Genomic DNA, 27,230 nt, shown 5'->3' with positions numbered 1-27,230 from the left:
TACAAAGAGGAAAATCTGAATACTCATCACTCTGAATAAAAACCAACATCTTTTAAACTTATGCTAAAATGTTACCATTTACTGATTTTTGATCTGTCTTAATGTTTTAATATGAATTTTTTTAAAGATGATCCAGAAGGAGCTTTTGTCCCACCAGAGATCGATGAAACTGGCAACACATTTGAGGTAAGCAATGTACCCTTCTTGTACAGCTCAGAACGTCTTTATTTGTAAAGAAATGCTTTTAAAATGTTAAATGTTTGGTATGGTTACAAAATATGAATATCTGTATGGTTTAGAATTTTGTCAAAATGTACAATATAAATCCTCTGTTGCCATTTTTATTTGATTTGATGAATATATTCCTTTATAGTAACTATACTTTCATGTTTTGTGTGTTTCATTTGTTTGTTCATGAGATAACTATAAAGATTGTAGCAAGCTGTAAATTTGTTCGGTATTGTCTCTAAAAACAATGTTGGAGTATTTTATTTTCTGCATAATTAACACATGAATCTTCCTAGTCTAATGATTCTTAAATGTTATTTAGGGTTGAAATGTATTAGAATCTTAATTAGGCCCAGTAATTAATTAGCTTCCAAGATTGGATATCCAAAGGCTTCATCAATGTTGGTTTTCTACTGAAAATTCTATTATTTAAATCCAATTATTAAAAAAGTAAAAAGTTCAGCATGTGTGGGAATCAGTAGAAGGGAATATGTGCAGCTCAGGGTTGAACTGTGGAATCCTTGGTGCTCTCTGACTTAGTTGTTTGCTTGCTAGTGTTTCATTATTTAGGGGTCAGCAGCCCACGGCTCTGGAGCCGCATGTGACTCTTTCATCCCTCTGCTGTGGCTCCCTGTCACTCAAAGTATGTGTCACAACTGACAATGTGTGATACCTGCTGGCATGCAATTTATTGAGCTTTTTGACCCCTTGTGGGCCCACCATGGATAAATCCAAGAAAATAAAAGTTTCAGAAGAAAACAGAACATTTAATTTAACTACATATACTAGTTCTGTGGCTGCTCAAGAAATAGTCAGGCATGGGAAGGGTTTTGTGGCTCCCAATGTTTTCTTTTCTGTGGGAGACAGGTCCAAATAAGGTTGCTGACCTCAGAACTAGGTATTTTATCGATATGAGTCTGGTGACTGATGATATTGTCTAGTTGGATAATGAAACATTGGTAAGCAAGCAACAGAGTTCAGAGAGCACCAAAGACTCCATATGTGCGGGAATGAATTCTCTCTTAGATTGGGTCTTGCTAGAATGTGATATCCAGTCAACGAAGCAGTGGAAGTGATGTGCCGGTGCCTGGAGGCTGTTGGGGCCTGGATGGGTGTCAACAAACTGAAACTCAACCCAGACAAGATGGAGTGGCTGTGGGTTTTGCCTCCCAAGGACAATTCTATCTGTCCGTCCATTACCCTGGGGGGGGGAATTATTGACCCCCTCAGAGAGGGTCCGCAATTTGGGCGTCCTCCTCGATCCACAGCTCACATTAGAAAAACACCTTTCAGCTGTGGCGAGGGGGGCGTTTGCCCAGGTTCGCCTGGTGCGCCAGTTGCGGCCCTATTTGGACCGGGAGTCATTGCTCACAGTCACTCATGCCCTCATCACCTCGAGGCTCGACTACTGTAAAGCTCTCTACATGGGGCTACCTTTGAAAAGTGTTCGGAAACTTCAGATCGTGCAGAATGCAGCTGCGAGAGCAATTATGGGCTTCTCCAAGTATGCCCATAGCACTCCAACACTCCGCAGTCTGCATTGGCTGCCGATCACTTTCCGGTCACAATTCAAAGTGTTGGTTATGACCTATAAAGCCCTTCATGGCACCGGACCAGAATATCTTCGGGACCGCCTCCTGCCACACGAATCCCAGCGACCGGTTAGGTCCCACAGAGTTGGCCTTCTCCGGGTCCCGTCGACTAAACAATGTCGTCTGGCGGGACCCAGGGGAAGAGCCTTCTCTGTGGGGGCCCCGACCCTCTGGAACCAGCTCCCCCCTGAGATTAGGATTGCCCCCACCCTCCCTGCCTTTCGTAAACTCCTTAAGACCCACCTTTGCCGTCAGGCATGGGGGAACTAAAACACCTCCCCCTTGCCCATGTTGTTTTGTTGATTGATTGACTGTGTGCCTGTTTTTTATATATACTGTTTTTATGAGATTATTAATTTAAATTGTAACTGGATGGGTGGGCATTGGATTTGGTATTGTGTACTGTACTGTTTTTTTATTATTGTTGTGAGCCGCCCCGAGTTTGCGGAGAGGGGCGGCATATAAATCCAATAAACCTAACCATCTGAGCAGGTGTGGTATTTGTCCTATCTTGCTTAGTCTTGGCAGGCCCAGCTAAGGTATGGAAGCTAAATTGCTAAGAAGTTCCAGGATTGTGGCTTATGCTGAGAACTCTAAAAATCATACTGGAAGAATTAACAACCACTTCCATACTTCCGCCAAAAAAAATCCACAAGCAACCCTTAACATTATCAGGAATTAAGATGAAGTTAGATATTAAGGGGACTGTTAGACATTATGTCATATGCATTATGTATTTCTAATTATTAGTGATTATTTCTGAAATCTTGGCTGGTAGGACTGCACAGGTCTTCAAGGGATACTTTATTATCATCAAAGATCAAGGAAAATCAAATCAGTGTAACTTTCTCACACCTGTTCAGTAATGTCTCAAAGCATTTTTTAATTGTTAATTTACTTCAATATTAACTTTAGTCTATTTTCAAATTTTATGTATATTTTTAAAAATTATTGTAAGCTTACTTGAGAACTCAGTTGAGCAGGATGATGAACTAAAAATCAAGAGCAGAGATGGGTTCCTCTGGGTGTGGTCCGGTGCACCATGCCTCTGGCAGTGGCCCACTGGTGTCATCACAAAGAAGTCACCGTCATACACCCCCTCCTCAGGAACTGACTTGAGTCCTTGCTATAGTGTGGCTCTCCCATTGTTCCTATTCCGCGCCTCAGACAGCTCAGGTCCATCGATTCTCTCCCTTCCCCACTGAGAGGCGAAAATGAAGAACTGCTCTCTCTCTCTGTTCCCCCCCCTCTCGGCGGCCTCCTCCTGGCTATGGGCTGTCCTATTAAAGGTGGGGAAGAGGTGGGAGGAGCCGGAGCAGCTTGACATCTCCAGAGGAGCAGCCTGAAGACCACCACGAGTGAGCCTGGGGTCTTCTCACACCCTGGGCTCATTAAAGGCAGGGAAGGGGTGGGTGGAGCCAGAGGGCAGTGACCGAGATTGGCAGCAAAGAGGGGACCTCAGGAGTGGCCAGAGAAGCAGAGAGACATTGTCCACCAACGCAGCCTCCCCTCCTCGTAGCAGGAGCAGCAAGACCACGGTGGTGGTTCTTCTAGGAGGCTGTGGCTATCTCCGTTCCCCCCCCATCTCAGCAGCCCAAGAAGCTCTGAATGCATGGCAATGATACCAGGCATCGCCGCATGTTCAGTGCTCCTCAGGCTGCCGAGGTGGGGAGGAACAGGTGGCAGGAGCCATGGCCACAAAATAAGCCACACCCAGTGGTAGTAAAAAATTTAGGAACCTGCCCCTGATCAAAAGTACTTATGTCTTTAAAAAATTCTACTCAGTTTATAGCATTTTAAAATAAATTCAATACATTATAAGATATATTTTGCCTTGCGAAAATGGTCAAGGGTTGCAAAGAATACAATTATGAAATTGTAAATGTCAAAGTGAATTATTTGTTTTATTTCTGACCAACCAAGTTTCTAAAAACGTAGAGCTACCTCTGATAATGTATTTTATGCTCGGCATCAGATGAAATAGCTACAAGCATAATCTGAGGATGATTGCATTGGGCAGACTGAGCATATTTAGCCTCAAATAGGTTAATACTACAACCTTTACCTGACCTGGTGGCAAAGTGGCAGCCAGTAGAATTCTTAAAATAACATTACATTGCAGCAGCAGTAACTTGCTCAATGTTGCATTAGACTGGCTTTCCATCATATTGACAGCCTATCCAGAATAAATTACGGTAATTAAAAACTGAGGTTATCAGGGCATGTATCAATTGCCTACCCTGTCCACTATCCAGGGGGAGATATAATTGTTTTATCAACTGACAGACTTTGTCAATTAGACTTTAGTGACTCTGCTAGATCCATGAATATAGCTAGGTGATGTATCAATTCCTGGGGTGAGGTATCATCAGTATGCTGATGATACCCAGCTGTACATCTCCACCCCATGTCCAGTCGGCGAAGCAATGGAAGTAATGTGCCGGTGCCTGGAGGCTGTTAGAGTCTGGATGAGTCAACAGGATCAAACTCAACCCTGACAAGACGGAGTGGCTGTGGGTTTTGCCTCCCAAGGACAATTCCATCTGTCCGTCCATTACCCTGGGGGGGGGGAATTATTGACTCCTTCGGAGAGGGTCCACAACTTGGGGGTCCTCCTTGATCCACAGCTAACATTAGAGAACCATCTTTCAGCTGTGGCGATTAGAGTGTTTGTCCAGGTTCGCCTGGTGCACCAGTTGCGGCCCTATTTGGACCGGGAGTCACTCTCCACAGTCACTCATGCCCTCATCACCTCGAGGTTCGACTACTGCAATGCTCTCTACATGGGGCTACCTTTGAAGAGTGTTCAGAAACTCCACATCATGCAAAACGCGGCCGTGAGAGCTATTGTAGGGCTACCTAGGTTTGCCCATGTCTCTCCAACACTCCACAGCCTGAACTGGCTACCAATCAGTTTCTGGTCACAATTCAAAGTGTTGGTAATGACCTATAAAGCCCTACATGGCATCGGACCCGAATACCTTCGGGACCGCCTTCTGCCGCACGAATCCCAGCGACTGATAAGGTCCCACAAAGTTGGCCTTCTCCGGGTCCCGTCGACTAAACAATGTCGTCTGACGGGCCCCAGGGGAAGAGCCTTATCTGTGGCGGGCCTGGCCCTCTGGAATCAACTCCCCCTGGAGATTAGAACCGCCCCCACCCTCCTTGCCTTTCGTAAGTTACTAAAGACTCACTTATGTCACCAGGCATGGGGGAACTGAGATATCCTCCAGGCTTATACAGTTTACACATGGTATGATTGTGTTGTATGGTTCCAATGTTGGGTTTTAGAATGTTTTTAATAATAGATTTGTTACACTGTCACTATTTTGTTGTGAGCCGCCCCAAGTCTACGGAGAGGGGTGGCATACAAATATAAGCATAATCATAATCATATATTAGATTTGTATGCCGCCCCTCTCTGAAGACTTAATAATAAATTATTAATTATTATTATTATTATTAATTCCTATGGGAATGCAGATCTGCAAGTGTTTTCTACACCTGGAAGCAACCTATCCATAGGCTGTTATATAGATTCAGCATGAACTGATCAGAATCAGATCAGTTCCTGTCCTACTGGCCATTGCATCCAAACCAGAACCGGAACAGCCTCTACTGAGTCAGATATGCTGTAATAGTGGAATAGAACATGATGCCATATTCTTAATCTTTTGATGGCCACTTCTGCACAATCTCATAAATTAAGAGGCTTTCAGACTTTACAATGCAGATAGTCCCTGACATATAACTGTAATGCAGTCTGCCAGTTATGATCAAATGTTACGATGGTCAAAAAACAGGTTGTTAAGGGAATGCAGGAGTCATAAACACCACAGCCTTTTCCCCATCCCCTTGCCAGCCCGCGGGGGGGGGGGGGCGCAGGGAGGCGCGGGCAGTAGAAGGGAGCCATGGCCGCCCCTGCCTCTCCATGGTGCCTCCGGCCCCCTCCCGCTCCTGGCCTCTCGGCCCTGCCCCCTGCTTGCCCGATCTGCCCCCTCTCCTCCTCCGCCGCCTCCTGCCTTGGGGCGCGACTTCTCTCCTGACGGCTGCGGCTTTGGCTTCTCGGGACGAAAGCGCTCCCAGCCAGGGGGCTGCGAGAGGGGCGGGGCGGGGCGGGCTTTCCCGAAACGGACGGAGAAAGCCCTCTCTCGCAGCCCCCTGGCTGGGAGTGCTTTCGCTGCAAGAGAGGGCTTTCTCCGTCCGTTTCGGGAATGCCCGCCCTGCCCCTCTCGCAGCCCCCTCGCTGACAGAAAGAGAGAGGGAGAGAGAAAGTAAGTGAGAAAGAGAGAGAGAGAGAAAGGGGGGGAGAGATAGCAAGAGAGAGAAGAGAAAGAAAGCAAGAGAGATAGAAAGAAAGAGAGAGAGAGAGAAAGAAAACAAGAAAGAGAGGGAGAGAGAAAGTGAGAAAAAGAGAGAGAGAGAAAGAGGGGGAGAGAGAAAGAGAGAGAAATGACTCTTGATTTAAAGCATATGGTAAAAAGCACCCAAATAATAAGAGAAACCCCCCCAGCCATTTGTGTGTGTGTGTGTGTGTGTGTGTGTGTGAACTCTTGAACCATTTCCAATAGCTCACCTGTTATTGGAAATGGTTCAAGAGTTCACACACACACACAAGGGGGGGAGGAGACAGGGATGGAAAAAGAGAAGATAGTAATAATAGTAATAGATTTTGGTTTTGTTTTATTATTAATTTATTTTAATAAAAAAGGGAATTTTTTTCTTATTTATTTATTTGTTTGTTTATTTGTTTATTTATTTATACTTCTATGCCGCCCAGTCCCAAAGGGACTGTCGCTCAGACACTATACTTTTCCGCCCACACCGGGAAAAAAATAGAGGGAACATTGGTTATAAAGTGATTGCTGTGATTGCTAAGTGAATCAGTGGTTCACTATGGGTACAGTTTTGACGACAACTGGAAGTCCCAGTATTTGCAAAAAACCCTGCCAAAAATGCAATTATTGCAAACAGCTTTACAGGCCATATATCACTGAGTTGTCCTTGGGCTAAAGATTAATCCAGGAGTCCACTATAAGATGCTGACTCCTAGAACAGACTGAGCAGAATATTCTGTGATCCAGATTCTAAGACTCCTTCCAGAGTTCTCCTGCATTTTCATAGACTTAGCAATAATCATTTAGTTGTGAAATGGGATGAAGTGAGTTGTTATTAAATTTCTTACAAATAGAAACGTAGGTAGAAAAATGTGTAGAACTGAGAAGAAATGGCCTATCAGGCACAAGAAATCAGGAACTAAGACTGTTCAAATAAGCACACGTTTATTGTCTACAAAAATCTGATCTACTAATGATCAAGGCAAATTAGCAGTAGATAAGAGTTAATGGAATTGAAGGAGGGCTGGACTTACTATAGATCTCTTGTGGGTGCAAAAGGACTCAAGACTAGTGACACACTTAAATCCCCCCTTTGTGTCAGCCTGGTGTTCTCTGATATGGCTATTTTACTAGAGTGAGAATTTTCTTAAAAATACAATTTTGTTTAATCCCACAATCCCACATAACTGACTTTTTCATCAAATATCCTAGCTATCTATCTTTTATTTATTTTTTTATTATTATTATAAAGTTTATTTATAAATATATATATACATGACATACAAAACAAAAACATTGGACATTTGTGTAGCAAATCTGTGTTACAATTCTTATTGTGCTCACAACCTATTACACAACTATTTTTACATATTTATTGTAGACCAGTCATATACATTGATCTTTTTTATATATCTAATCCTATATCTATTTTCCCATTAACCCATTTATCACCAAGAAATCTTTCTTTCTTTTTTTAACTTTTCCATTCTTACTACTATTATTTTAACTAAATGTACATTTATTACTTTGTCCTTTTTTCCAGCCAGCAGTAGAACTTGCCCCAACGTTTATAATATTCCAACTCTTCCTTATTTTTTATTTCCAGTGTTAGTTTATCCATCTCTGCACATTTATCCATCTCGGCACATTTTCGTTTTTCCAATATTGTGCAAATATCAATCTTGCCGCAGTTGTTATGTGCAATATCTTTTATTTCTGCCTTCTCTGCCTGATCTATATAATTCTTTTATTAAACAATACACCCTATTTTTATTTAACAGTTCCATTCTATTTACATTCCATCATATTCTCTGCTGCCCAGAGAATATTATTTGTTTTCATAATTCCATTACATCCCTAAGAAATATATTGTTTGTTTGCTTGTATCCTTGTATTGTTTATTTTTACAGAATAATTCAAGGTGGTGAATGTATGCAACACCTCCTCCTCCTATTTTCTCCACAATAACAACCCTTTGAGGAGGGTTGGGCTAAGAGAGAGCGACTGGCTCAAACTCACTCAACTGACTTTCATGGCTAAGGTGGGACCTGAACACCGTTTCCTGCTTTCTAGCCTGGCATCTTAACCGCTAGATTAAAGTGGGCCTATTATTATAATATTATATTATTATAAGCATTCCTGTCCATGAGATGAAACTTTTTTCCCTACCGCCTGACAGTGTGGTCAGGCAGTAGGGAAAGCAAGTAGAATGCTTGGCTGCATAGCTAGAGGTATAACAAGCAGGAAGAGGGAGATTGTGATCCTGCTGTATAGAGCGCTGATGAGACCACATTTGGAAATTTTTTCTGGTCAAAATGGGCCACAAGAGGGCTAGGCATGACCCTGTGCCCCATTTTGGGGTTGCAAGGTGCTTCAGGAAGCCGTTCAGCTGAAAAATGGGCCACACAGGGGCTACATGTGCCCCACTGGTGCCTCATTTTCTCTGTCAGAAGCACAGTGGGCCAGTCCTTTGTTATTTCCAGGCTGGCCCCAGGAGTCAGATTTAAGTACTCCATGGGCTGCATCTGGCCTGCGAACCTTGAGTTTGACATTCCTGCCTTAGATTATATGTTACTTTTAAAAAATAATAATTTCTGCCTCAAATTGGTAATTAAAACATACATTTTTGCAATGCACCAACACTGAGCATTTTTATGAAATGCTTAGTTTTTAAAAACTTCCATTTTTAACAGGCTTTCATTCTCCCCGTGGGAATTTGCCTTTTTTTCTCCCTTAGTTGCACTCACACCGAAAAGAGATGACAGTACATTTCCAATAAGGCTTGCTACATAAATTCCCACCTGAGATTTCTTTAATAGATTCATTCTATTCACTGGCACAACAGTAGACTTCTGCTGGGCCTAAGCAGTGTTGCTCGTGTCAGCTCAGCCTCAAATGGGCATTTGTCCATATTACAAAGCTACCATTGAAACCCATACTGCATGGCAAATATGGATTTCCCTTGTTGGTGGTATGTGAGTGCCAGTGTTAAAAACATCTAGGCATCTAAGCTATTGTATCATACAGGCTTTTAAAATGTGGTTCATTTAATTAACTATAGGAACAGCAATACCCATTTTTTGGGTAACCTTTAAGACATATTACAATTACGTTATTCTAAATAGTTTTGTAACAGTTTGTGTCTTCAAAATCTGGTATAAACATGTACTCTGCTTTCTGTGCTTTTCCATAAGTTTATCTCATCCCAACTCTATCTGTGCATATACAGCTGCAACTTTTTGTTTCAGTGCTTATGGGCAGATTTCTGTAAATGATATTGCTTAGATCCATCTAACCTTTTCTTTTCTTTGGGCTTAACATATTTTCCCTTGACTTAAGGAAAGGAGATTATAAACTATGACTGTGTGTTTAAATTCTTTTCTTGATCCAATAAATGTAGCACCTTTAAACTAATACACACTCACAGAAATAGTGTGAAAGCTTTCAGCGCCTGTTTCCTCATGTGTTCCTTTAGTCCTCTGTTGAGGTTTGCATATTTTCCTTGGTCCTGCTTAAAATTTTCATTGCTATAACTATGTGAAAAAGAATACATGATTGAGTTTCACTGAATAAGTTTGAAATACTGTCCCATTTTCTAGCTTGGTGCCTTAACCACTACACTAAACTACCTAAATTTCCCTTGGAGTGCTGAATGATATTTGAAGGATTAAGACATATTTTTCGCACTATAAGACGCACCCCCCCACCAAAAGTGGAAATGTCTGTGCATCTTATAGAACGAATATGCCACCCAGCATCTATCCGGTATTCATCTGGTTAGTGTCCTTGCAGAAAATAGCAAAAAACCTGGTCAGTTTCAGCACGTCGCCACTGCTGCCATTTGCCGCTGGCTAGGAACGGTGGAGCAGCTGATTGGCAGTTGGATTCCCCTCCCGGAATACTGCTGATCAGCTGTCCTAAGCAGCGGCGATTGGTGGCAAGCAGTGGTGGTGATCAATGAGAATAGGTGATGGCGGTGATCAATGGCAATAGACGGCAATGAATAGCAGTAGTGGGGGAGGGCAGCGGCGATCCCCATTGCCTAGAAAAGCTGATCAGAAGTATTCCAGGAGGCTGATCCAGCTGCCCATCAGCTGCTCAGCAGTGAAAGCTCCAGTGTTCCCTGCTGGTGACAGCAGCTCAGCTCAGTTGACTGGTGGTGGATGCAACTGAGTGGAGCCCTGGTGAGCCACTTGTTGGGACTCTGATAACATGCTGAAACTGACTAGGTTTTTTGCTGTTTGCTGCAAGGACACTAACCAGATGAATATTGGTTGGATGCTGGGAGGCAGAGGTAGATTTTTTTTTCTTTTTCTCCTCTAAAGCTAATGTGGATCTTATGGTCCAGTGTGTCCTATAATGAGAAAAATATGGTATACCTCGTTGGTTTTTGAACAGTTCATGATTTGGAGCCCCTTGGAGTCAAAAGATTGTAGGCCCCAATAATAATCATTCACAGAAACTCATCACTTCAAATAATATATAAAACTCTGTGTTAAGCTCAACTTGCTTACTTTGTCTGCTAAATAGCCAAATAGATTAGCATAATTATTGCTTGATTGCATTTAACATATTTATAACTTACTTTTCAGCCAAGATTCGGTCTCCAAAAAGTTTGCTTTTAAATGTGGTGACAAAAACCTATGCTCTATTATTGAGTATTGCATAGGTTTTTTGACTCTCAATATATTGTACCACATATATTGAGAGTCCTCGGAGATGGGCGGCATACAAATCCAATTAAATAAATAAATAAATATGTTTAATATATACTGCTCAAAAAAAAAGAAAGGAAACACTCAAATGACACATCCTAGATCTGAATGAATGAAATATTCTCATTGAATATTTTGTTCTGTACAAAGTTGAATGTGCACAACAGCATGTGAAATTGATTGTCAATCGGTGTTGCTTCCTAAAGTTGACAGTTTGACTTCACAGAAGTTTGATTTACTTGGAGTTACATTGTGTTGTTTAAGTGTTCCCTTTATTTTTTTTGAGCACTGTATTATATCTGGTCCCAAATTTTTGTTTGTTTGTTTATTAGACTTCTATGCTGCCCTTCTCAACCAACCCAGCATCACCATAACTAAGGTTTTCCCTTAACTATATCCCATCACCCCTCTTTATATTTTCCATGTCCTATTTTGTTCATATTGCAAATTACGTATGATTTTATCAGCATGTTAATTTTACTACTACTAGTAGCAATAGCACTTATATACACTTATATACCACTTCACAGAGCTCCAACAATCTGAGTGTTCATCAGCTGGAAGACAATGCGCACATGAACACCCCATGCTCCTGCCCTGCGCATGTGCATCCAACCTTCATGCTCCCCTGTCCTGTGCATGCACGCACAACCCCCTTGCTCTCCCTGCCCCCTGTGCATGCGTGTGTGACTCCTCGTGCTCCTCCTGCTCCCACACTTGCACACGCGACACCCTATGCTCCGTCACCTCCTCTGCATGTCCCACATGTGCCCCAGCCTCTGCGCATGCCTTGCAGAGATCCCAAAATCAGTGGGCTGGCGGGAGGCAGATACACATATGCAGTGGAGCTGATCTGTGCCGATGGCTTGCATGCCTGCGAAGAGGGCTCTGAATGTTACCTGTGACACTCATGCCAGAGGTTCGCCATCACAGTCATAGAGGTTTCTACATTGTGAATTGTCCAACAAGACCTAAGGGAGATATTTTGCCAATTAATATCTGAATTTCTTTTCTCCAAAGATTACAAATGTCAGATTTGCTTTGTAGCAAGTCCTTTAAGCTGAAAATGGTCAATTACTAATTGTGCAAATAACCTTACAAAATAAAAGAACAATAAATATAATATCAATATATGCACCATCTGTTAGACAATCTTCCTATTTTAAAAATTTACACAAAAAAATATTAGAATTAGATCTAAACAATTTTGTGATAATTGGAGACTTTAACGCAATAGTTGATGTAAATAAGGATTATAAAGGTAACTCCAAGTGCCGTACCCGTAACATCATTCCCTCTACTTTTCAACAAATAATTTATGAATATGCCTTAAAAGACATTTGGAGATACTTTTACCCTAAATCTACACAATATACCTTTTTCTCTCCCCCCCATCGAACCTGCTCACGTATTGACATGGCTTGGTCTAATATAGAAATAATAAATCAAATAATTGATGTTCAAATACTCAATGCAACTTGGGCAGACCACAATCCCCTCCTACTCACAATAAGAGACAATACTTACAATATTCCGCATAGATGGTCGATGTACTCAACAGTGATAAACCAAAAACAATTCCAACATAAAATACAGAATGATATCCCCCCTTTCATCCAAATTAACTTCAATGGCGAGATACCCAACGAAATAGCGTGGGACGCCACTAAAGCATATATACGCGGTATTTACATCTCATATACAGCAAACAAAAACAAAGAAAAATATGCGCAACTTCAAAAACTAAACATCTCTCTTCAAGAAGCAGAAAAGCTACTCTGCAATGATCCTAAAAATAACATAATTCTATTAGAAATAAATACGATCAAACATCAAATAAATTTAATAACACAACAACACATTGCTCAAAAGGTTAAAAATGCGAAACAAACATATTTTGAAGCGGCCAATAAACCAGGACGTTGGCTTTCTCTCAAACTAGCCCATCAAAAATCCGATAGAAACATAGATACTTTAGTTGACCCTTCTGGACAACTGAAAATGACCAATTCTGATAAAAAACAAATTATCCAAAACTTTTATCAACAACTCTATCAAGTCTCAAATTTGGATGCCGATTTAATATCAAAATATTTACAAACAAATGAACAAACAACTATGATAACAGATGACCAAAGAACTCTTCTAAACAAACCAATTTCTATTTCGGATATTGAGGCCGCAATAAACAAACAAAAAAACAATAAAACCCCAGGACCAGACGGAATCCCATCTGAATTTTATAAATATCATATGGATATAATGGCACCCATACTCTTAGACATCTATAACAATGCGCTCTCACATGCAAAACTGCCCGCGTCCTGGTTTGAATCCTATATAACCCTTATCCCTAAAGACATTGAAAATAGACACCATTTGGAGAATTACAGACCGATTGCATTACTTAATACTGACTATAAAATATTTGCATCAATAATTGCGGACAGACTAAAAAATATACTAAATAAAATTATCCATTCTGACCAAAACGGATTCCTTCCGGGAAGAAACATTTCCACGAACACAAGAACTATACTAAATGCCTTGGAATACTATGACAAAAACTATGATAAAGCAGCTGCATTAATATTTATGGATCTCAAAAAAGCTTTTGACAGTCTTCAATGGCATTATCTTATAAATCAAATTAAATTCATGAATTTCGGCTCCAAATTTTTCAATCTAATCAAAACTATTTATTCTACTCAATCGGTCAAAATTCTTTTTAACAATGATATTACCAACACAATTACTATAACTAAAGGTGTACGTCAAGGATGTCCTCTGTCCCCACTTATTTTTATTCTGGCCATCGAGACCTTTCTCAAGACTATAAGAAACAACTCACAAATTCACGGTATTATGATTAAAAAAGAACATTACAAACTGCAGGCCTTTGCGGATGACATTGTATTCATCCTACAAGATCCAATTCGAACAGCACCCATTTTATTTGACGAAATTTATAAATTTGGTGAAATATCTGGCCTACAAATCAATAAAAATAAAACTCAAATTTTGACAAAAAATATGATACCAAAAGAGATACTTACCTTGGAAGAATTAATTAAAATAAAGACCACAAAAAAAATTAAATACTTAGGAATTTGGATGACTTCGAATTATGCTACGATCAAAAAAGACAATTACGAACGATTAATTAAAGAAATACAACAAGATCTTAACAGATGGTCAAAATTAAACTTATCTATTATGGGAAAAATAGCTGCCATAAAATCAAACTCATTCTTCCAAGGTTTCTTTACCTATTTCAAGTTGCTCCAATAAATTTGAATAAAACTTTTTTTAATACTCTTCACAAACAAGTAAAGAAGTTTATTTGGACCAAGAAGAAGGCCAGAATAAAATTGAAAAACCTTCAAGACCTTAGATCTAGGGGTGGACTTGGACTTCCAGATTTTTATATGTATTATCAAGCTACCATTTTAACCATGATTAAAAATTGGATTACGCTCCAAAACACAAGACTCTTAACTCTGGAAGGATTCGATCTTCTTGCTGGGTGGCACACTTTCTTGACAGCAGACTACCACAAAATACCCAAATACTTCAAAAATCATTACTTACGCAAAACACTAATAACAATCTGGTTTACTATAAAAAAAAATTATTACATCTCAATACCAAAATGGATATCCCCCAATGAAATACTAACCTTTCCCAATCTCTTCTCGTACTCTAAAACTCTGAGATACCAACAACTACTCGACGAATCAGATGCTCTTATTTCTAAACAACAATTGAACAATCAAGGAATTAATATAGATTGGTTAACATATTTACAAATTAAACTAAAATACGAACAACACAAAAAGCAATTTGGATTTCAAAATAATAATGTAATAGACACGATTCTTTTCGGTCCTTCTACAAAAATGATCTCAAAATTGTACAACTACTTACTAATTCAAGAAAATCCCGAAGAGCAAGTGAAATGCTGTATGATAGCTTGGGCTCAGAATTTTGGATATACGATTAACTTAATTGAGTGGGAGAAAACATGGACATCAAATTATAAAATGACAACTGCAATGTCTTACAAGGAGAACCAAATTAAAATGTTTTATCGTTGGCATTTGCCCCCAGCAAGAATATCCAAAATGTTTCCCAACTTTTCACCGACCTGCTGGAAGTGCAAGATCAAACCTGGAACCTACTACCACACATGGTGGACATGCCCAATTGCACAAAAATACTGGACAACAATTCAATCCCTAATCGACCAAGTCATGTCAATCAAATTACCACTCAAACCTGAGCTCTATCTTTTAGGGATATTCAGACAAAACCTTACTAAGACACAAAAATACCTTATACTACAAATTATAACTGCAGCCAGAATATCATATGCCTCTCTTTGGAAATCTGATCAAGTACCCTCTTTCTTTACAATAATTACGAAAATTAATGAATGTGCTGAAATGTCTAAAATAGCAATGGAAGCACAAAACAAAAAAGACTCAGAATACTACGAAGCATGGGAAAGTTGGCATAAATGGGTTTCTCAGAAAAAATACAAAAAACTCTTATTGTAAAGTTCATACTTTACCATGCCCAAAAGTACCTTCAACACTTAAATTAATATTAAAATAAATTAGAAAAGAAGCACCAAAAACTAATCAAATTTGCAACAAGAAAATATATCAAATCTCTTTTTATCTGTTTTCTAACCAACTTAACACACACTATAAACATACTAACTACTTTTAGAACAACTAATCTTTATACACACCCATTATATCATCTATATACTCCCCACTCTACAATTAAACAAAAGTCGTCCATAAAAACGTCTGCATTAAATGCAGATTCTTCTCTCTCTCTCTCTCCCTTTTTCTTTTCTTTTTTTTCCCTCTTTCTTCTTTTCTTTCCTCCTCCTCTTCACAGCTAGAACTTTAATGCCTATATATACTAAGAAATACTACATTTGAGTTATTTCCATATATAAATATTAAGATTAAGAAAGTAAGAGTTATTACATTCCCTCTAAGACACTTGTGTATTACAACTCACTTGTATTACAATTCTATCATAAATGTTTTGTTTTTGAATTCTCCCTCCCCCTCCCACCCTATCCTACCCTCAACTCTTCGTTCTGTCCCCCCTTCCCCCAATCCCCTTCCCTGTTTTTAATTATATTTGTAAATAAATAAAGTATTTTTCAAAAAAAAAAAAAAAAAGCTGTGCCTCTACCCATCTCTTGTACTTTTTATGAAACCTAGCAATGGCGATTTACAATTCATTAAGCTTATATATAAGTGATAGTTGTACATTGGTACCTCTGCTTAAGAACTTAATTCGTTCCGTGACCAGGTTCTTCTGTAGAAATGTTCTTAAGTAGAAGCAATTTTTCCCATAGGAATCAATGTAAAAGCAAATAATGTGTGCAAACCCATTAGGAAAGAAATAAAAGCTTGGAATTTGGATGGGAGGAGGAGGAGGAAGAAGAGGAGAAGTACAGTCGGTGCCGAAAGTGAGGTGAGGGGAATAAAAAAAATCCAAAACTTTAAGGATAAAAAAAAAAAAGGAAGGACTCTGAGGTGGCGAGGAGGAGCATGCATGTCCCATATGCCTGGCGCGAGGCTGCCTCCCACACAGCGCCAGACAGAGAAACCCAGGCAGACGAGAGGGGGGAACCTCCCCCTCCTTTGACCGAAAGGTGACTGCTGCTGCTGCTGCTACCTGCTGCCTCTTCCTTCCCATGCTGAAGGGCTCCCCTCTCCTCTCGCTTGTACGCTTTGTAGCCGGCACCTTTCGTTCACTGTGGTGACTCCTTGGTTTGGCTGAAGCCGAGTTGATCTGACTGGGATGAAGCACCCCCTTTTGCCTTTCCGCGCGCAGACGCTCTGGGAGGCAACCTCGCGCCGGATGTATGGGAGGCAGCGCAAGAGAGTCACCACAGCGAAGTGGTTTATTCCCTCTCCAAGCGCTCAGAGAAAGGAAAATGCTTCGTTTGCTCTGGACTGCCAAAGCCTCCTTAAGCACCACTGAAAGGGGGGAATGGCAGGAAACTGGCTGGGCCTTCGTGCCGCCTGGGAAATTTTTTTGGGTTCGGGTTCGGGTTCTTAAGTAGAAAATGGTTCTTAAGAAGAGGTAAAAAAAAAATCTTGAACACCCGGTTCTTATCTAGAAAAGTTCTTAAGTAGAGGCATTCTTAAGTAGGGATACCATTGTACTATATTTTCCCCATGTGGGAATTTCCGCTTTGTTCCTTTCTTCCTTTTGTTTCCTGCTTTTCATTTCATTAAAATATCTCTTAAAAACTATTAATTCATTAGTTTTAGTGAAGATAAATTTATAATTATTTTAAAATGTTTAAATAATGTTTAAAGTATAACTCTTGGTATTGTTCCAAGGAATATTTGGCAGAGGAATATTTGGCAGTTACCTGTTCTGTTAAACTTGCAATTAATTGATGATGATTGCTTATTTGTACCCTGTGACAATAATTAAGTGTTGAACCTCATGATTCTTGACAAATGTATCTTTTCTTTCATGTACACTGAGAGCACATGCACCAAAGACAAATTCCTTGTGTGTCCAATCACACTTTGCCAATAAAGAATTCTATTCCATTCTTAAAAAAAGAAAAATTTGAACTGACTTGAAGAAAGCTCCACCTAGTGGAAATCTGATAAACTGCTGTCTTTGTTTTTATCTGAATTTAAAAGAATCATTCATGTTGACAATATGTCAGAGTTGTTTCAGATACTATTTTCCATCCTGCTGATGTATAAATTAAAAATAAACATATCATATTGCAACTTAGCATGATGCATAAATCCATCATTGCATTATTCAATATAATTAACTCTGCCATGTTTGCTCCATCAGAGAACTATGTAATCCTGATATAATGTTTCATTTCAGACATTGTAGAACTAGTTAAAGGTTGTTCATTACACTATTTACATTATATTTGTGAGGGATTTGCGTTTTGATTTAGTTCAAAGATATGATTGGGGAATCAGGGAAATGGGTAAATATTGTCTTTATATATACTCTAAATACAGCTTCCACATTAGCTTAATACAGAGTTTTCCCCTTCAAGTATTTAGTCAAGGAAAAAAGAAACATTTGTTTTATTAAATATGAAAGGATTCACTTAAAGATATTTCAAATATTCTATAATGTCAATAAGGGTCCTTTTATGTTGGACATATTCCATCCATCCATCCATCAATCCATCCATCTGATATGCTGCCCATCTCCCAAAACTGATTTTAAGGCTGCTTACAATCATTCCATTAAATGTCCAATAAAATTTTAAAACAATAGAGATCTTAAATATAAAATTCTGTGAAAATTAGATGACCAAGTCTTTTCCCTGACTATCCACTGTTGACCTCTCCCGATTCCTAAGAGGTCAATAAGGGGCGTGCATAAGTGCACCAGCGTGCCTTCCGTCCCCTGTCCTAATGCTTCTCTCTTACTAGTATCATGTATATAAACATTGTGATATCTTTGTATACCACCAATACGTACTTGACAAAACAAATAAATAAAAAATAAAATAAAAGATGGAGAAGAAAGGAGCAAAGTGTACACTTTGAGATGGTGGGAGGAAAGGGGATGTTATCTAATCCATTAGCCATCTTCAGAATGCCATGTCCCCATTGGGGTGCCAGGCTTGCTTGCTTGCTTGCTTGCTTGCTTGCTTGCTTGCTTGCTTGCTTGCTTGCTTGCTTACTTGATTCATTCATTCATTCATTCATTCATTCATTCATTCATTCATTCATTCATTCATCAATCAATTTTTTTTTGCTGCCCTTCTCCTTAGATTCAGGGCGGCTTGCAACATGTTAGCAATAGCACTTTTAAACAGAGCCAGCATATTGCCTCCACAAACATTTTACCCACCTCGGAAGGATGGAAGGCTGAGTCAACCTTGAGCCGGTGATGAGATTTGAACCACTGACCTGCAGATCTAGCAGTCAGCTTTAGTGGCCTGCAGTACTGCACTCCTCCCACTGCGCCACCTCGACTCAGTTGATACAACCATGTCTTCAAGCCCTTTCAGAAGGCCAAAAGGAAGGGCATGGACACATTCCAGAGGGTGGGATCCATGGCAGAAAAGGCTCGTTTTCTATACTCTGCCAAACAAAATTCTTGGACAGATGGGGTCCACTGCATGCCCCTTCTGCCAATGTGGGTGAGACTGCTCCTGACCCACACCATGCCGGACTTTAAAGGTGATAACCAACACCTTGAATTGGACCAGGAAGCAAAACTGGTAACCAGGGTCGCTCATAGAAAACTGCATCACCTTCCGGACACTTCCAGATAATGTTAAGCATAAATGACTGGTTTTAATGAAGCTAAGTTGGGTTTAAATAAAAAAAGTGGTGCTTGGTAAATTGCCTTGCTTTTGTTTTTAATTTCTGCAGGCCCATCTGTATTCCTTAGGAGCGACGTTAACAGCAGCACTAGAGTATACAATGGAGACTGAAACGGATCCGGAATTTAGTCAGGATCTGTATGCTCTGCTTGGACAAATGCAGAAAGAAAATCCTAAAGAAAGGCCAGATATTGAGGTAAAGATTATTTTCTCAACTAATCCTGATTTGCCGTCTTGAATAGCAACATTTATCCAATCTTCCTTTCACTGTTTTCGTTAGAAGATAAATAGAGAAGCCTCCTGGGTGCTGGAGGATGGCAAAAAGTCCCCTTTTTGTGAAAAATGGGCTGTTTTCACAAAAATGGGGGAAATTTTGCCTTCCTGCAGTTCCCAGGAGCTCTCTGTAGGCTTGCCAGACCCTTTGCCCATCCAATTTTTGTGAAAAAATGGGCAAAAAACAGTCAGTTTCTTTGCAAAACTGAAGGCATTTTTGCCATCCCCCAGTACCCAGGAGCTCTTTGCAGGCTTCCCAGACCCTCTGTCCACCCCATTTTTGCAAAAATGGGATGCGAGGATGAGGCTTCAGGACAGCAAAAATGGCTGTATTCAGGGTATAACATTTTCACCATCTTTTAGGGGGGGGAAAGGGTGCATCTTTTACTCCGAAAAATACTGTAAACCTTCTGTCTAAAGATGAAAAAAACATGGACAGGGTAATAGAAGATCGCCTAGCCCTAGAAGGTAGACAGGAACAAACCCACACAAGCTTTTTAAGCTGAGTCCAACATTTTGAATTAAACACAGAAACCAATTGGACCTTCTAATGTCAACTGGATAAAGGCTTCTTTGCCCCTGCTGCTGCAAGATCTCTCAAAATCTATTCCTTCAGTTTAAAGTTGTTCTGGCCCATGCAGTCCCTCACGTGCCGCCAGATGCTAAATAACAATTGCTACTGCATATCTGGCCTTGGGTGATGCTGTGCAATTGAGTTTTTGCAGGATTCTGATGATATCTCATCCTAAACTAATATTGGATCTACTGAAGCTGCTTCATACAGATTTTACTATCATGGGTGAATAGAGCACATATGGACATTTCTCCTTGTGGATCTGGGGTAGCATACAATAGGGCAATCACAGTCTGGACATCTCCCCTCATGACCACCAATTAGAATCATACACACTCCAGAAAGATCATCCGTACATGGTGTTTCTTCAGCGTTTGCTCTGTGGGTAATCCAGAAGAATAAAATGATGGATGCTATTAAATGCTACTACGAGATTACATTTTTAAAAACTTTAATTTACACCCTCTTTCCACATTTCAGCCTAAGTCATCTATCTGACCAATCAATGCAGCTTTGGTCCCATGCCCAGACTGGAAGAGATCCAGATAACCCACTTCATTTGGATAAAGGCCCCAAATCTTTTCAATCTCACAAATATATAATAACAGCCTTCCAGAAAGTCATCAATCCAACCCTTCCTCAGAATAAAGTTTAAATAATGTTGAACAAAGCTTCTGAATGGAAGAGAACCTAACAGTGGCCTTTTCATTCACCATTTTCATCACCGTCATAAACTTGTGAATTGCTGTGCCCCATTAAGTTTGTTTATACTCATTTTTCATTTTCAAAGTATAAATCTCTGAAGAGCAATGCTTTGACTTGAGCTGCATTTTTAATTACATTTTTGTTTCCTGGAAATTGCTGTTTTAGTTTCTAGGAGTTATTGAACGTTTACCATTGAAACTTGATTTACTACTATATTACAAACCTAATTAAAATTTAGATACAAAAAAGGTAGATATTTCCCCTATATAAACTATAACAATTTGCTATCCAACAAACAATTTGGCTTTAGGAAAAACTCATCCTGTAATTTACAACTTTTGCACTGTAAAAACATCTGGACTACATGTCTTGGTCAAGGTAAAGCTGTAGATGCAATTTACATAGATTTTTGTAAGGCTTTTGATTCAGCAGTACATAATAAACTGTTGTTGAAATTAAACTCTTTATAGCATTTCTGGTCCTTTGTGTTAATGTATGTGCAAAGTAACCCTTGAATAACAAGGATATGCACACATAAATGTTTATGAGAGTAATTATGAATAATTATTCAGCCATACATAGATACACTAACTTGAGTTAAAGTTTACTTTAAGAAACAGCACAATCCAATAAACAGCCCTGGTCATATAGTCAGAATAATAATCCAAAGAATATCCAATTACCATGTCTTCTTACCAGTTGTCTTTGTCATAAACAGTAAAAAAAGATACCAAGCTTATACACAGCTTAGATACAACAAAGAACAGAATGTCATAGAAAGCATCTGCAACACAATCAACCAATCAGAAATAGCATACAGTTAAAGCTATATGCAAGGAATCCCCAAACTTGGCAACTTTAAGACTTGTGGACTTCAACTTCCACAGTTAAATACATACATTGTTGGTTTATATTTTGCCAACCAAACTGTTTGGATAGGTCCTACACTTTGCACAAGTGGATTGCTGCTTTCCTGTCTAATAGACTGCAGAAAGTCAAAATAGGGAACTTGCTGTCTAAACTTACATCATTTAACAGTAGTGTTCCACAAGGCAGCATTTTAGGTCCCACACTTTTCTTGCTCTATATCAACAACTTACCGGTATGTGATCAACTTAAAAGCAAGTGCATCCTATTTGCTGATGACATAAAATTATTTAATACTACAGATAATTCTGTTGTTTTGCAAAGTGATCTCGACTATGTGTCTGAATGGCCATCTTTTGGGAACTTCAAATATTGATTAATAAATGCTCTGTTTTTCATATTGGTAAACGTAATCAGAATGTCAAGTGTAAGCTAGGTGGTATTGATCTAGCAGATGACCCTCACTTTGTCAAGGACTTAGGTGTACTTATTTCTGATGACCTATGTTTCAAAGTTCATTGTAACAGCATTGCTAAAAAAGTATTAAGAGTTTTAAATTTAATTTTGCAAAGCTTTTTTTTTGAAACATTATATTGCTAATTATAACTTATAAAATTTACGCTAGACCAATCTTAAAGGATTGTTCAACTCTTTGGAATCTCCACCATATATCTGACATAAGTACAATTGAGCAGTTTCAGAAGTATTTAATGAGAAAAGTTTTGTACTCTTCTGTACACAAAAAAATTCCCTATGCTACTAGACTCAACATTCTCGGTTTGGATAACTTCGAACTGCATCACTTGCAATCAGACCTAGGTGTTGCATACAACATTGTATGTAGTAATGCTTTACCTGTAAATGACTTTTTTGTTTTAATCGCAATAATTACATATGGGACCGTCTTCTGCCTCACATATTCCAATGGCCGATCAGGTCCCACAGAGTTGGCCTTCTCCAGGTCCCATCAGCCAGGCAATGGCGGGGCCTAGGGAAAGAGCCTCCTCCGCAGCGGCCCCGGCCCTCTGGAATCAGCTCCCTCCAGTGATTCGTACCACTCCCACACTCCCCACCTTCCACAAGGCTTTAAAGACCCATCTCTGCCAATAGGTCTGGGGCCACTAAGTTTAAAATATAGCCTCAGCCAATGAATGAATTTATATGTATGATTGGGTGAATGTGAGCGATTGGTTTTAAGAAATTGGGTTTTTAGGATGTTTTTAGATTTAAATTTCTAGATGTTTTGTATTTTTCTTGTTGTGAGCCACCCTGAGTCTGAGGAGAAGGGCAGCATAGAAGTCAAATACAGTAAATAAGCAAACAAATAAATAAACAAATAAATAGCAGACAACCACTTTAAACTCAATGTAAAGCGTTCTAAACTTGACGGTAAAAATATGATTTTTGTAATACCATAGAGTTGTCAAAGTCTGGAATGCTCTACCTGATCCAGTTGTCTCAGCTACAAATTTTCATATTTTCAGTTGAAAATTGACTTCCGTGGACTTTACTTCATACTTAAGTGGTCAGTAGAGGGGACGTGCATAAGTACACAATCGTGTCTATCAATCCTGTCGTTGTATTTTTTCTTTTATTCATTTATTTGACTTCTATGCCACCCAATACCGAAGGACTCGGGTTTTTGTTTGACAAATTCTAATGAATGAATAAATAATATTTTATTATCATATCTATATTTTAAACAGCATAAAATGTTGCAGTACATAGTGATTTGTATGCACATAATAAATCAACAGTTGAAGAGAGATGCAAAGCGCTGAGATTTCCAAGATAAAGTTAGTCAGTTGGAACATATGAAAACATAGCTAGATAATTGATAATGTCTCTCTCTATAATTTTCATTGTAGGTTGTTATATCATCATGCAAAGAGAAACTCAAGCTTTCCACCCCAAGTGATATTTGCCAGGCTCTCTCAGCCACTGGAAGAAAAATGCTTTCAATTGAAACATATGGCACCTTTCAAGGTACAGTTTGTGTATTCTTGATGCATATCATGGACCTTGGAGTAATAATATCAAAATCATGTTTGTAGCTCATAGATTGAAATCCAAAATAGTGTGAGCTGAAGTGACATGTAGGTCTTTATGTATAGGATTTTTTTTAAAAAAAAGTTGTAGGCTTCATTAACAGAGGTATAGAATCAAGATTACGTGATGTGTTAATACCACATTAGAATGCCTTGGTAAGGCTACACTTGGAAAACTGCATCCAGTTTTGGTCACCACAATGTTTAGTCTCTAGAAAAGAGTAATGAGAAGAATGACCAAAATGATTAAGGGGACTGGAAGCTAATACTTATAAAGGAATTGGATATGTCTAGTTTAATGAAAAGGAAGACTCTGGGTGACATTATAGCAATGTTGGACTGCATTTATGACCATTTGCAGCATCCTGTGATTTACAATGTTTCTTGCCAGAACCTGGCATTTGCTTTGGGGGCGAAATGCTCACTGGGTAAAATGGATTTACTTGATGACCAATGACTTAACAATTGCTGCCTAAAATGTCATAAAATTGAGATTAAGTGGTCACGTGATGACTCATTTAACAACCAACATCATTTATGATTAGTTTCAGGCTCAATTATAGTCATAGGTCAAGGACTATCTATGTCTAGAATATAGAAAACAGAAAACTCTGGGTGACATTATAGCAATGTTCTGACATCTCAGAGATGAGCACAAAGAAGAGGGAGTGAAGCTATTGCCCAAAGCACCTGAAGGCAAGACAAGAAGCAATGGGTGGAAACTACTCAAGGAGAGAAACAAGCTAGAACTAAGGAGAAATTCTAAGGAGAAACTAAGCTAGAACTAAGGAGAAATTTCCTAATAGTTAGAACAATTATGGGACCGCCTCTTGCCACATACCTCCCAGAGACAATCAGAGCTCACGGAGTTGGCCTCCTCCAGGTTCCATTGACTAAGCAATGGAGGCTGGCAGGACCACGGGGGAGGGCCTTCTCTATGGTTGCCCCGGCTCTATGGAACCAACTACCGCCCGATGTCCATACTGCTCCCACCCTACTGGCCTTTCATAAAGCCATGAAGACCTGGCTTTGCCGGCAGGCCTGGGGGCCATAAATGTACATCTTTTTTGGCCAATTGTATGGATGGTGTGCATGTATATCATTATGACTGTCTTTTTTACAACAAATATTTTTTTATTATTCTTATGGGGTTTTAGTCTTCAATAATGTTTGGCTTCTTTTTTATTGCTTTGTATCTATTTATATTGTATTTATATTATTATTGCAAGCCGCCCTGAGTCCTTCGGGATTTGGTGGCATAGAAGTCAAACAAACAAACAAACAAACAAACAAACGGACGGATGGAACAAAAGTTGTGAATGCTCCAACACTGGAAGCTTTTAAGAAGAGATTGTATAACCATTTGTCTGAAATACTGTGGGGTTTCCTGCCTAAGCGGTGGTTGGAAAACCTTGAAGGTCCCTTGCAACTCTGTTTTCTATATTCTAGACATAGATCGTCCTTGACCTATGACTATAATTGAGCCTGAAACTAATCATAAATGATGCTGGTTGTTAAGTGAGTCATCACGTGACCGCTTAATCTAAATTTTATGACATTTTATGCAGCAATTGTTAAGTTATTGGTCATCAAGTCAATCCATTTTACCTAGTGAGCATTCCCCCCCAGCCCCCCCCCAAGCAAATGCCAGGTTCTGGCAAGAAACATTGTAAATCACAGGATGCTGCAAATGGTCATAAATGCAGTCCAGTTGCCAAGCATCCAAAATACCATCACATGACAAGGCAATCAAAACTTCAAATCTAGGACACAAATAATCCTGGAAAAACCTGTCATAATCAAGTGGTCACTAAATAACCAGTCCTAAATTGAGGACTACCTGCACTTTGAAATAATCTTCTGTTTTAATAAGGAAATGTAAGCTTCCAAGCTTCCACTTTGGAATTGTGGATGCATTGAAGTTTTCAAGCAAGCACATAAGTGGTGGTTGGCAATGATCTAGGTCAGTGGTCTCCAACCTTGGTCCCTTTAAGACTTTGGACTTCAACTCCTGGCTGAGGAATTCTGGGAGCTGAAGTCCACAAGTCTTAGAGTGGCCAAGGTTGGAGACTCCTGATCTAGGTAGCCTAATCTTATTCAGATATTACTTCCGGGCTATGAGATGATAGGAAGATTATTGGCATACAAATATCATGGGAAGCCCTCAATAGTCTGGTATTTTTTCAGATGACCTTTTCTTATTTAACTGTATTAACTTTTAATACTTGTGGCACCAACAAATTCAGGGTGGGATGAGAAGGCAGAAGAGAGAAATGCTTTTAGTAAAATCCTCTCTCTTTGTATCTAGGCAGTTCTGATGACATCTGGGAAAGAACGTTCTATGAGAGCCCTTCACCGAATGAAGAGTGCCCAGATGATAACTTGGGTAAAACTGGAACACCATCATCAGAGGACTTGAAGTTTGCTAGAAGTGAAAGTTCTTCTGCCACGTATGCGCCAAATGATGGAAACAGTGATATAAAGACCATGAAAATCAACAAGAAAGAGGAAAGAGTTTGTTGCCAAAGTATTTCAACCTGGGTTACAAAAAGTCAAGAGAGGAACAGTTTTATGAAACGCAACAAAGAGTTAGATGCTAAGCCATATGCAACCGGAGCGGAGAGGGATGCGTTTGAGAGATACTGTTTAAGGAAAATTAGGACTTTTCCAAATGTGCCATTTAACTCTGAGACACACTCAGGAGCATGTCTATCTTTTATAGGACATCACACTTCACTGACAAGGAAACCGTGTGAGTTACAACCTGGTTGTACTGAGGATACTCTCTTAGAAGGAACATTAATTCAGTGTGATCATCCTGAATCAAAACCAGCATCTCTTCCACATAACAATTTTGGAGAACTTTGTCTGAGCCCAAATACATTTTCAGTGTATCCAAATCATATGACATCCAGTGATGACAAAGAAGCAGTGGATATTTTTCCATATTGTTACACTATTTCTGAAAATTCAGGCCAAAATAATCCACCGGATGCAATAAGTCCTGAATGCAATGGATTAGAAAACTGCCATGTAAAAGAATTCCTCAACGAAGCTCCTCTAGAATCAGGTCAAAACTATTTGTTTTCTATTAACAAAATGTCTCCCACATTTAAGGAAGGTGGATGTAAGTCAAGCATGCTAAGTTCTCCTGAAGAGAAACACAGTGAGGGAAAAGACTGTTGGATTGAAGACAGACAATATGATGACGGGGACTCAGAAATGATAAACAATGAGGTAGCAAAAACAAATCCTTCATTTAAAAACTATTGTAATTAGTCTGGTACGTAAAGCATTTTCTTTGTAGAGATGGGTGAGTGTGGCCTTCCAATTAAACTTTTATTTTATTTTATTTATTTTATTATATTATATTATTTATTTTATTTTATATTTTATTTTATAATTTTATTTTATTTCATTTTATATTTATTTTATATTTTATTTTATTTATTTTATTTTATTTTATTTATTTTATTGGATTTGTATGTCGTCCCTCTCCAAGGACTCAGGGCGGCTCACAGCATGTACA

The 27,230-nt window shown here is 39.2% G+C and overlaps 1 protein-coding gene across 2 annotated transcripts in view; it reads left to right on the top strand.

Annotated features, from left to right (window-relative positions):
• KNDC1 (kinase non-catalytic C-lobe domain containing 1) overlaps window positions 1-27,230 on the top strand; it is a 101,734-nt gene that overhangs the window by 15,858 nt on the left and 58,646 nt on the right. For both annotated transcript variants that reach the window (XM_070752431.1, XM_070752432.1), the window contains exons 3-6: window positions 128-186; window positions 19,284-19,430; window positions 23,522-23,639; window positions 26,010-26,938. In XM_070752431.1, coding sequence (XP_070608532.1) covers window positions 128-186; window positions 19,284-19,430; window positions 23,522-23,639; window positions 26,010-26,938 — 1,253 coding nt within the window. The remainder of the gene's footprint in view (window positions 1-127; window positions 187-19,283; window positions 19,431-23,521; window positions 23,640-26,009; window positions 26,939-27,230) is intronic.

The sequence above is a fragment of the Erythrolamprus reginae genome, chromosome 5 (genome assembly GCF_031021105.1).
Source record: "Erythrolamprus reginae isolate rEryReg1 chromosome 5, rEryReg1.hap1, whole genome shotgun sequence".
Classification (NCBI taxonomy): Eukaryota; Metazoa; Chordata; class Lepidosauria; order Squamata; family Dipsadidae; genus Erythrolamprus; species Erythrolamprus reginae.
This window is presented reverse-complemented; position numbering and strand designations above follow the sequence as displayed.